Genomic DNA, 12,698 nt, shown 5'->3' with positions numbered 1-12,698 from the left:
GAGAGAGAGAGAGAGAGAGAGAGAGAGAGAGAGAGAGAGAGAGGTGGGGGGGGGTAGGGGGTATATCCTTGCCTACGTCAGCGCCCGTTGCCCGTCGAGCGGTGATGAAGAGGTGATGTTTGTTGCTTGGTGTTGTGAAGGAGTTAGCCATGGTTGAAAATCTCTCTCTCTCTCTCTCTCTCAGTATCTGTCTGTCTGTCTATCTATCAATCTCTTTATTTATCTGCCTGTCCATCTATCTGCCTGTCTATCTACATATCTGCCTGTCTATCTATCTATCTGCTTGTCTATCTGTTTATCTATCTATTCACCTATCTATCTATCTACCTTTCACACACTCACACAAACAACAATACCAACATCAACAACAACAACACTAACACCATCACCATCACCATCACCACCACCACCGCCACCACCACGAACAACAACAACAATAGGTTCATGGTACAAAAGAACAGTCAGACTACCACTAGGGTCATAAAACCATCCCTGGAAATACCCAGAACTCCTACGAAAGCCCTGTCATATATTAATCAGGTTCTAATGCGTGTTGTATTAGGTTCATGGTACAGAAGAACAGTCAAACTACCACTAGGGTCATAAAACCATCCCTAAAAATGCCCAAAACTCCTACGAAAGCCTTATCAGATATTTGAGCTAGGACGCCTGAACGTTTAAGAATATGACCCTAAGTTAGCTTCAGCAGTTGCATGTTCTCTGGCGCATCTCGGCGGTGCATCCAAAACGTTATTACCGAAAAGGGAGATAAAAGTGTAGCGTTCATCAAAGAATTCGCAGGTAAAAAAATGCATAGGCAATCTGTCAGGGAAAAAGGGAATGAAAAAATGAGGGGAATCCACAATATAAAAAGGAGAAACAACTAGTGAGAGAGAGAGAGAGAGAGAGAGAGAGAGAGAGAGAGAGAGAGAGAGAGAGAGAGAGAGAGAGAGAGAGAGAGAGAGAGAGAGAGAGAGAGAGAGAGAGAGAGAGAGAGAGAGAGAGAGAGAGAGAGAGAGAGAGAGAGAGAGAGAGAGAGAGAGAGAGAGAGAGAGAGAGAGAGAGAGAGAGAGAGAGAGAGAGAGAGAGAGAGAGAGAGAGAGAGAGAGAGAGAGAGAGAGAGAGAGAGAGAGAGAGAGAGAGAGAGAGAGAGAGAGAGAGAGAGAGAGAGAGAGAGACCGACCGACCGACCGACCGACCGACAGACCGACAGACAGACAGACAGAAAAAAGAAAGAAAAAGAAAGAAAAAGTAGAAGAAAAGAAAGAAGAATAGAAAGAGAGAAGCAAATGAGAACGAAAGAAAGAAACAGATAGACAGACACAGATAGCCAGACAAAGAAACCATGAGACAGAGACAGACAAACAGACAGCCAACCAGGACAGAGACAGGGACAGGCACAACGAGTCCAAAAGAAATGAGAATATGAAAAAAATTACTATGGAAGGGAGGAAAAAATTCATAATGGAGAGGAAGGCGAGGAGGTCTGATGGAGTGGCGGCCTGGCAATGCTGGGCCGCGTCTTGCCGAGGAGAGGAACCCTTCAGACGGCACACAGGACTTCGCTTTGGCCAAGACATGAATTTAGCAGAACCAACTTTATGAAGGAGTAATAATGGATGGGAAAGTCTGTTATATTCGTGGAGGACAGAGACCCCGTATAAAGACAGGCTAATAAGGCTGATGATGAAGAAGAGTCGTGAACTTCTGTCATGTCGAAATTGGTAGACTACTGATAATTAAGAGGAAAAGAAAGACTCGCATTTTTGGGTGAACTGTGGCCTCATTAACATAATTACAATACTCTAACTTATTTTTCTAGTGTTTTGCTTATAATGATCAGAAAAAAAGGTATTTACAAACTAAATTTTCTTGTTAACTCAAACCTGAATTATCAAACTGAAATTTCATGACTCAATATCGGCGGAATGTGAAAGTAAAATCCAGCCTGTCCGTTTTATTCAGTCACGTTGGAAGTGATAAGCAATTAACAGCTTGATGAAAATAAATCGCCCCCTTTTTCCTGACCTGCAGCCTCATTATCATAATCAGCTTGATGTTTCACTTTGTCGTCTTTGGTACTGCTGGAAAGTTTTAAAACCTTGCTTCGTACCGGTGTTTAGCAGCAGGAAATGATTCAAGCATTGAGATGAACCAGGGAAAGAGGCTATATTGAATGAACTACCAAGATGTACGATTTCCTTAAGTAATGTCTTCGATACTCAGCACGTTGGCAATGGGATGTAAAGCTTCATTGATTGTAAACAGTGCCTGCTACACAAACACTGCTGGGCATTATAGACAGAGTATTATGTTGCTAAATAAAAGGCATACTATTCATAAGGACAAAAGCCTAGGTAGTTGTTTTTCTTATGTCAAATTTAACTCTTCGTCTGTATCCGAAACTGTAAAAGAAATATGTTGCCTTCCGGTGCTCCCCTTGACAGATGTCCCTTAAGGCAACATCGATATCGCGTCAACAGGTCGTCAGGTGTTCCGATAGCGAGTCCAGTGCGGCTGAGCTGTCCTGATCCTCCCATCCGCGCCGAAAAGGGCGCTGGTGCATGTGACCCGGGAGGGCTGAGTCGTGCCAAGACCCAGATGATCCGTGACACACCGTCTCGGGCAAGGACACTTCGCCGGAGAGAATGTGTGCCCTTCTGTGGCAGGACCATCAGCTGTGTGTGTCACGTGGTATACCAGGCATAGCAGGCTTTGAGCGCGTTGGTAACTTCTGATAACCTGTGAAAAACAATCATTTAAACATTAATACATTGTTATGCTCATTGTTCTTTCATGCTTGTTAACTGCAGGCCGCTACACTCCTCCCCATTGTGCAAAACTTTCTACTCAAGCTAGGTATGCTGTCCAGCTTATTGATCTGAGAGTAACCAGTATCTTCGTTCCCTCATCCCTTTCACTTGTAAATTATGAATGAGCTTTTCTTCCGCTGTGTTTCCTTCTTCCTACGTCTTAAAAATTCTTCAAGAGGAGTATCAAAACACTTCTAAAATGAAAGAAAATTATCTGCGAAACAGGCGTCTTGCGGGCTCGTTTTAGTCCTTGGCTGTCCCCATCGCAAAAAAGGGTAAATATATGTATGGTGACGAAATGGATGAGGCCTTGTACAATGATGGGTTATCGTGCTAACAAAAGGTAAAAATACCAAACTTGTGGATATTACCAAAGTGTTCCTGGCGGGAGTGACCAGCATGTCGAAGTAAACTTGGCTTTTACATCTCTGTCGTTTTAGAAATGGTAACTGAATAGGTGTTTTTTGAGGTAAAATGAGCACAGTTGCGACACTGAATATGTTTACAGTACCTCACGTCCAACACGAAGCAATGAATATAATTTTCCAGCAGTACTTGTGTAACATGTTTTCAGAAAGAAATCAGTGTAGGTAAAAATGTACCATGAAAATGATTCCAGACTTTACCATTTTACAGTTTTTAGTTTAATTTAGCAATAAGAAATAAAATAAAATAAAACATGTACCCGCAAACAGGCTGTGATGGAGGTTTTTAATGGAAGAAATATAAAGTGAAGTACTGCGGGAACATTTTCATAAACCTTCCTTTCAACGTGAACGAGTACCATTTTGTGCACTCATGAGCATTGCTATTGTTTCTCAATGCGGCTGGAGTGCAGCGCTAAATGAATCAATTAGGTAATTCCTGTTAAAGGCGCGCTGCAGAAAAATATCAGACAAACAGACACACAGACACAGACAGACAGACAGACAGACAGACACACAGGCATACACAGACACACTGAAAGACAGACGGACAGACAGAAACAGACAGACAGACAGACACAGACAGACAGACAGACAGACAGACACACAGGCATACACAGACACACTGAAAAACAGACGGACAGACAGGAGCAGACAGACAGACAGACACAGACAGACAGATACACAGGCACACAGAAAGAGAGACACAAACAGAAACAGACAAACAGACTGAAAAACGAGCCCGGACAGAAACATACATAAACAAACACAGACACAGACCGAGAAAGACATACAGAGACAGACAGATAGAACCACAGAAAGACAGACACACAGACAGACAGAAACGTAAACAGCCAGACAAATATCCCCACCCTATAAAGATTCCGTTTAGTATTTTCGTACCCAGCCGCCTTTCCATTCCTTCCTTTTTTTTGTTTGGTGGGAAAAAAATCTTTCTTTCTTATAACGCCGAGAGTTGCGTCAGTAGAGGGAGGCAAGAGTGTCGCCTGCACGTGAGTTGCCTATAAGGAAGAGGAGGAGGAGGAGGAGGAGGAGGAAGAGAGGAGGATGAGACAGAGGAAGAGGGGTCCGCTCTCTCTCTCCTCTCGAAAATTGCACCCTTTCTCAACACAATCACGGTCCCAAAGGTTAAATGTATCGAGTAATTTACAATTCTTTAAGAACGTATTGGCCAAGGCAGGTAAATGTCTCTGGCGCAGTCCCTTGCCTCTTAAAATACCTTATTCCTTTACGAAGAACAGTGAAATAGTTTAAAATAAGTCGACAAAATAATTAATAGTTCTAACCACCATAATAAGCATACATACACATGGTACATTATTATTTTTGGCAATGCGACGATTTTTTATAAAGTTTTAGCAGCCGATACGCATTCATGCAACACTAAGGGAAAGAGTACATGTGGTATTTGCTGTGGAACTTAGTCCGGGTATTGTACTATTTGTAATTTTATGGTGTATGGACAGGTATGTAGACCCACCTTTCTCTCTTAACTTACTGCAAATAGGTAGCTTATTCCCGCGTGGTAAGGAGCAGGGAATATGAAGGTAAAAGAAGGTTAGGAGATAGGTGAATGGAAGCGTGCAAAGACAAAGGTTGAGATTGATTTGAGTCATAGATCGATATTTTTTTGTTCTCCGGTGCACTGCTTGTCTCTTCTCCGATGGTTCGTGATTTGATTATATCCCACCTGACATTTACTGATGAACGTACTCAGTGTGTGTTTATGTTTTGTAGTTATGTTGGATATGTTCGCCAACTTGTCCACTCCGTTCCAGTTGGTTCTTATAACAGTAAAAATAATAGGTTATTCTGGAAAACTGGAGAAAGGTTAGAAATGCAATCTCGTCAAAATCAAGGTTGATGATAGTTCTTAATTTTGACAATGGAGGGATTTTTTTAAACCTCAGCTCAATTTTCGGATTTTTTTTTTTTTCCTTGCGTGAGTAACTGGAGAAGTGCTTGAGATTTAATGAGCACCCTCTGCCATTTTTCTCCCCATGCGTGCGCGTCGGGCAGTGCGGCGATGTTAACTAATGTGCAGACACTCGATACATCTTCATCACGCACTTGATTTGACTACACTTGTTATTTACTGCGGAACGTACCCGGTCCGTATGTAAATGTACTTGGGTGTTATTCGTCTCCTCGAAGATGCCTCGCGTGACGCAAACGATCTTGCACTTGATTAGACCGCAGCTGATTCATATGCGGCGGAACTTTCTCGGTATATGTCTGTAACTATATGCACTATGCGAGGACATCGAGATCTTGGAAAATTTCATATACTTAATTAAGTGGCATAGTGCAAAACAACGGCAGGTCACGTCAAGAGGTCTTCCAGTGAATGACTTGCTTCACCCAGGCTTTTTGCATCCGCTGAGCACGAGTACTATACGGCGTTCTCCATACCTGTGCGAGAAACGAAGACTTGGTTCTTGAAGTCGCATATCCTTCCCACTTACATTATGAGTGTGAGAAATGGACACTAAATAGTAACTTGAAGCGACAAATTGAAGCCTTTGTTAACAAATGCCTTCGCGGAATCATGGGGTATCACTGGAATGACGTTGTGTCAAATAGGCGAGCTCAATGAAACCAAATCAAGGCCTATTACCTGCGTAGTACGTGAACGAAATCTCTCGTTACATAGCACCGGGTTGTATCTGTAAGGGAAAATCCTGTATGTAGGTGACAAAGGGGGACGCCAACAAAAGCAAGGTTGATGGATACTGTCGTGAGTTTCTTGGGATATGAAGGTGACCTGCATTAAGACTTCCTCGGAGTGAAGCCCAGGAATGACGTCGTAGGATGAGTGAAACAACGCGCTCCCTGTCATATATTCCCGTTAATATATTGAATCAGTTTCTTCCTCTGCCTCCTTTTTGATGAACCAGTTTGAAATGAAGACCTCATTATATTACTGCAGGACGTGCCCGGTCGGTGTGTATCTTTAACCCGTCCGCTGCGATTGGCACGGATTTGGCTTTCACTGGTAGCCTGGTAACATAAACTCCCAGGTCTTTCTCTGCCTCTGTGGTGGATAGTGGAGTGTTTCCCACGTGGTATTGGTATGCTGGATTCCCCTTCCAAGGTACATGACTTTATATTTTCTTCACTGAATTGTAGCAACCACTTTTTGATCCGTTCCTGTAGCTTCGTGATGTCTTCTCGTAGGAAATCCGCAGTCAAGGGGTTAAACTCATGTACTGCTTGAACCCTTCCAGACGCCCCCGTGTGCGCGCCGGGGCAGGTGACACGCTACGCCGTGAGCCACAACGAGGATGCGGAGGTGACGTGCTCGGTGCAGGCCAACCCGCTGCAGGCCACCTTCCACTGGACCTTCAACAACACGGCGGACACCATCGACGTACCGCAGGGCCGCTACACCTCCTCCAGCAGCCACAGCGTCATCACCTACACGCCCATCGCCGCCCTCGATTACGGGACGCTGCTCTGCTGGGCTTCCAACGCCATCGGCACGCAGCAGGAGCCGTGCGTCTTCCAAATCTTGCCTGCCGGTGTTTTGCATTTTGACCCCCCCCCCCCCCCCACACACACACACACATCAGCAGTCTTGCATATTCCACTTGGTGTCTGCCACATATCTCGTGGCGAGTGTAGTGTATGATGACTCAGTGTGACAAATACGCGCAGGCAGACGCAAAAGCTGTCTCCCCGACCTTCACCCCCCAGCACACCCCAACACCGTACCCCGCTACCACAGCTACACACACACACACTCTCATACACACCCAACTCACACCACCCCCAGCCGTGCGTATGCACATAGCGCCTGCAAGTAAACTTCGACTGTGCGGTGCATGACAACATACACACACATTGCATATATATGTATATATATATATATATATATATATATATATATATATATATATATATATATATATATATATATATATATATATATATATATATATATATATATATATATATATATGTGTTAATCCCATCGCTGCAATACACACACACTCACAAACACACCGAGACAAATACTCACAGGCAAGCACCAAAAAGTGGTTGATAGGATGATAGTGGTGTTGGTCGTTAGTCCTCGCGGCAAATATACCGCGCAGGGCCACAACACCACCACCGGTCTGTCCAACACATTGGCTCAGCGACAGAGATGGAGAATAAAGCACCTAAACACACATTTATACACAAATTGTATATAAATACTATATATAAAATACAATTTCCTTATTAATTTATACAGTATTAAGATACATCAACCTATGACTTGATATTTTCGAATACGTATTTATACACACACACACACACACACACACACACACACACACACATATATATATATATATATATATATATGTATATATACATATATATATATATATATATATATATATATATATATATATATATATATATATATATATATATATATATATATATATATATATATATATATATATATATATATATATATATATATATATATATTAAAAGAAGTGCCGTAATCCTCTTCCTGTTGCAGTTTATCATGTTTCATCAAACTCGGATAAGCCTCAACAAAAGTTCAGATTCTTCGAGCACGCTAGCGGCTGCTCGTGATAAGCTAATCAATGAGGTTGAACAGATATCCGGTAAGCTCAAAGAGTGGAACGTTCCCTTCACTCATCACTGTGTTGATGAGGCTGAATATTTTTAGTCTGAAAAGATACTTTCCACACAACCTGGTAAGGCCGCCCTGACGTGGCAGTCATCCATTATCTAAATCACTCATGGTTCACATTGGTCTGCCTGCTACAACCATGGCTTTTGCCAACAAGAGAATATCCAGTAAAATATCACACTTCATTATCATCTCCAACTCAGTTTTTCAGTTTTATGTATAAAAATAATATTTTCCCCGGAGAGGAAAGCTGTCGGATGCGTTTAGATTGATGAAAACAAATGCGTAAAAAAAACCCGAGCGCATGAAAGACGCCTGCAGCCACGAGGTTCAGAGAAAGAATAAAAAGAAATGGATTCACTCTTGATATTTGCAGATATTCCTCGTACTTGTGGGTGGGCGTGCTACACTGAAGACTATATTTATTCTCATCGGTGCAGTTAAAAATAACTATTGTGGCATTCTGGTGGCCTTCTTCCTAAGCCCCTTGCGTCAAAAGGTAACAAGAACTTCAAATCAATAAGAAGGACTTGAGACATTGTATTTAACATCATTATTCAAGAACTGTGTATATTACTTTACCGCGTTAACATTTTCTGTAATGTATTTGATATTGAAATATTTTCTATTCAGTATTTAGTAATTAGTGTTCAAATATTTTTTTACAATATTTATGCCCATCGCTGTTCAGCTAATACGATCTTGGAAAAGAGGAACACAGAGGGTAGCGTGAGCATCATAGAGGTACCGTTATAAAATTCATCCGTGACAATATCAATAAAAAGTCACAGAGGGGTCCTTCAAAAACATGTCCGTGACGTTACCAACATCTGTAATGCATCGGGTTTCCTCTGGTCACCCGGTGGTCAGTCGTTTCTTTTTTTTTCTTTTCTTTTTTTTTATTTTACAGCAGAGGAGACAAAACAATAATGAAAAAAAAAGCCCGCTCATTACTGCTCCTTTGACAAAAATGGTCATACATACAATTTGTGTCCGAGGTTATCTGGTGCGGGCTTGGTGTGGTGTCGCTTCTGGGGCACATCTGTTTATTTATTCCTGTGTGTTACTCGTGTTCGTAAGCAAGTTGTTCATCCGCACCCACCACCACAACCCCCATGCCTAGGCCACAAACGACCCTGTGCTGGCGGTCGTTTCGCCGTTCACAGGCCCGACTGAAACCATCGCGTGGGGCCAGGCGTGTGCAGTGACCCAAGGCATAAACTTACTTTATGACAACGTAATTTCCTGTCGCGGCGGCCCCACATTAGTCATTGGAAGACTAATGCAGACGCCGCCTCCGCTGCCTCCCGTCATTCCAGCAGCCGCCGGAATGAAGCTGTTTTTCCGGTAATTTATGTCACTGTTTATTCCCGCCAACAAAGACGTAGCATCCATAATTCATCCACGCTGCTTTCCCTTAAACTCCCCCTTCCTCTTTACTCTTACTCGCCCCCTCTCTCTGTCCTTTCCCCTTCCCTACACCCCTTACGCCCTCCTCCTCCTAATTCTACGCTGACACACCATTTTTCCCACACTCCATTATCTGACCCCTTCCCCTCCCTTTCCTCGTCTTCTTCCATAACCCCCATCTTACCCCTTTCTCTCCCTTCGTTTCTTTCCTCTCACGCTCCCACCTGACCCCTTCCTCCCCGCTCCTCCCAGTCCCTTATCTGAGCCCCTCCTATCCCTCCCCCCCCTACTCCTACCTCCCCATCTGGCTCCATTGCCCTTTCCCTTCTGCGTCCTTCCACCAACTCATCTGATCCTATCTTGTCCCTTCTCCCTCTTCTCCCCATCCCTTATTTGTTTCCTTCCTGTCCCTTTCCCCCTGTCTCCTCCCACCAACCCATCTTGTCCCTTCCCCCTTCTTCTCCCTTTCCTCCCACCTTTCTGTCCCTTCCCCTGTCTCCTCTTACCCCATCTGATGCCTTCCTGTCTGTTCTTTCCCTGTCTCTTCCCCTCACAATCTGACGCCTTCGTGACCCTTCTTCAGGTAAGCCGGAGCCGCCCAGGAACTGCACGGCGGGCCAGCGAACGCGCACCTCCGTCAGGGTGAAGTGCACGGCGGGGAACAGTGGGGGGCTGCCGCAACACTTCCTGCTTCAGGCCACCATGGAAGACGGCGCCCACCACGCCTTCAACCTCACCGCCTCCAGCCCAACTTTTTTCGTGAGTCACTTCCATGCCCTTAATTAACCCCTCCCCACCCATTTATCCACTCATTAACTTGTTGGCAGTAGGGGGGGAGGGGAGATGAGGCGTCCATTCTGGAATTATGAAAAATAAAAGAATAATGAAACAGAAACATGGGCACAGCAGGGAAGTGAAAGAACTCCACAATTATACATAACAAAGATTGCCCAGATTTTTTTTTTTTTTTTTTACTGCAAAGGAGACAGCACAAGGGCACACAAAAAAAGGAAACAACAATAAAAAAAAATCCCGCTACCCGCTGCTCCTGTAAAGAATCCGAAGAGGTGGCCGAAAAAGCAGTTATAAGTATTAAATGTCCTTCATCTGATATTAGTGTCGTACGGAAGTTTCCTTGAGAAGAGTTGATTGTGGACAACATGTGAGGAGCGGATCTGAGTTGACCAGCGGACCTGTTCACTTATAGATCTTGAGCACAACAGGATTTATGTGCGCTGTCCTGTTATGTCCCTTACCCCTGACCCTCCTTCTTCATCCAACGCCACCGTGTCCCACCGCTCATAACTCTCCATTCCCTTCACAATGCACCAATAATTCACAGCCGCTATGACTGGGCTGGGCGTCCATGTGTCCGTGATGCGTGTGTGATCCATAGCTGTGTCTGCGTCCCCATCCGTGTCTCGTACATTTTGAAGCTCAACTTACTAAGGTTATTTGGCAGTAATTTTTCCCTGGCATTGCTATAAACAGCGACATGAATCAGAAATCACGGACAAAAGGACGCTCGTGTAGTTTCATGTCCCTCACCTCACGTTTCTTCTCCCCATCTCTCATTACTCTTTATTCCCTTTACACAGGAGAGTATCAAGACACCTCCCCATCCGAAACTGATCCTTCTCTTGACCACAAATCTTTACTATCTTTTATAGGAGCAGTGTTTAGATGATTTTTTTTTCTCTTGTGCTGCTTCCTTCGCTGTATAAAAAAAAACCCGGTCATTCAAAGGTGCCACATTTACCAGCCACTCGTCTTGCCCGCAGGTGGAGGGGCTGCGTGCTGGAGGCCGCTACCGCCTCACCGTCTCGGCCTACAACCAGAAGGGCTCCAGCCGCCCCGTCCCGCTCATCCTAACGGGGCCGCCTCGCTCCTCCGGCTCCTCCTTCCAGGCCCGCGGTGTGTGTGTGTGTGTGTGTATGTAGGGGGGTGGGTGGGTGTGGGTTTCGGTGTCTGTGTGTGGGTGTGGGTGGGTGTGATGTAGGGGAGGTCTGTTGTGTGTTGTGTGAATGTGTGTTTTTAAAGGGGGGGGAGAAGAGCTGGTGTGTGTGTGTGTGTGTGTGTGTGTGTGTACTCTTAATTATTTGTATTTTTACGAGATTAAATAATATCCGTTTGCCACGTATTTTATCATATTTTATCATATAATTCCCAACATTCATGCATGCCTTTATTTTTTAAGCGTACATTTGTTTGTGTGTGGCGAGGGAGGACGAGTTATGTTGATACTGTTGAATGTTGTTCGAGGGGATTTTTTGTTTTGATAACTTTTGTTCACTGATTTTGTGGGTTTGATGGACAACAACAACAGAATTTTGAATGTGCTGTGTTTGTGTGTTCCATTTCAGTAGTCATTAAACTATGTGTGTGTGTATATGTGTGTGCGTAAGTGCCGCGCGTGCTTGTTCAGGATGGTTGTGTTCCAGTGCCATTCTCTGTTGTGTTCAGGGAAGTGCGTCCATTGGCAAGCGAGTGGCTATGCATACACAACATTCAGCATTACGGAAAAAACATAAACAATTCATAATATCTTGGGGTGAATGCTTCTAGGCCTAATTCAGAACATTCCTTTTGGGGGGCAGGTTTTCTCATTTCTTGTTTCGTGTGTCGTCCCTACAGACGGGCCATCAGAGGCAGAGGTTCGGGATGGCAAGAACGGCGGCGGCGGCAGCGGCGGAGGTGGCAGCGGTAACGGGAGCAGAGGCGGCGAGGCGGGCGAGGGCGGCGGCCGCAAGAAGTACCTGGGAGTGCTGTCCATGAACTCGCTCATCCCCGCGGCCCTTGGCATCGGTGCGGGGCTCATCCTCATCATCATCGTCCTCATCCTCCTCATCACCTTCCGCACGCGTCGTCCCGCCCGCCGCCGCCACTCCCGCCACGAGGACTCCCCCAGCAAGGAGTCCGACGCGGGTGACACTGCCACCACCACGCCCACCACCGTCCCCGCGCACCACCACCACCACCCGCACCACCACCAGCACATCCTCCTGGCGGCCGCCGAGCATCAGTCACCCATCACCACACACCACACCACCACCTGCCTAGAGAGGGAGACACAGGTAGGATGATTTTTTACCCTCTGTAATACTGTACAATAGCACACTAACTCTTACACACAAACTCACAAACACTAATTCATTGACACTATACTCTGTGCACCATCATCTTCATCATCATTATCAGCGGCAGCAGCCATTAACAGTTCACTACAGGATAAATGTCTTTCTCAACATTCTCCACTCCTCTGCCTGATGTTAGTGTAGTCCATCTTGCTCCAACAAAGGTCTTCATTTCGGGATTTTTTCTGCACCTTTTTTTTTTGCCCTTGAGCTGTTTCTTAAGCTGTAAAAAAAAAAAAAA

The 12,698-nt window shown here is 44.8% G+C and overlaps 1 protein-coding gene across 1 annotated transcript in view; it reads left to right on the top strand.

Moving 5' to 3' along the window:
• The window catches only part of LOC127009513 (hemicentin-1-like), a 216,806-nt gene extending 204,310 nt beyond the window's left edge, over positions 1 to 12,496 (top strand). The window contains exons 10-13 of the mRNA XM_050882629.1: positions 6,487 to 6,780; positions 9,907 to 10,082; positions 11,105 to 11,237; positions 11,958 to 12,496. Of these exons, the coding sequence (XP_050738586.1) occupies positions 6,487 to 6,780; positions 9,907 to 10,082; positions 11,105 to 11,237; positions 11,958 to 12,406 (1,052 nt within the window). The 3' untranslated portion in view covers positions 12,407 to 12,496. The remainder of the gene's footprint in view (positions 1 to 6,486; positions 6,781 to 9,906; positions 10,083 to 11,104; positions 11,238 to 11,957) is intronic.
• The last annotated feature ends 202 nt before the right edge of the window (positions 12,497 to 12,698 follow it).

Source organism: Eriocheir sinensis, chromosome 41 (assembly GCF_024679095.1).
Source record: "Eriocheir sinensis breed Jianghai 21 chromosome 41, ASM2467909v1, whole genome shotgun sequence".
NCBI classification, from domain to species: domain Eukaryota; kingdom Metazoa; phylum Arthropoda; class Malacostraca; order Decapoda; family Varunidae; genus Eriocheir; species Eriocheir sinensis.
This window is presented reverse-complemented; position numbering and strand designations above follow the sequence as displayed.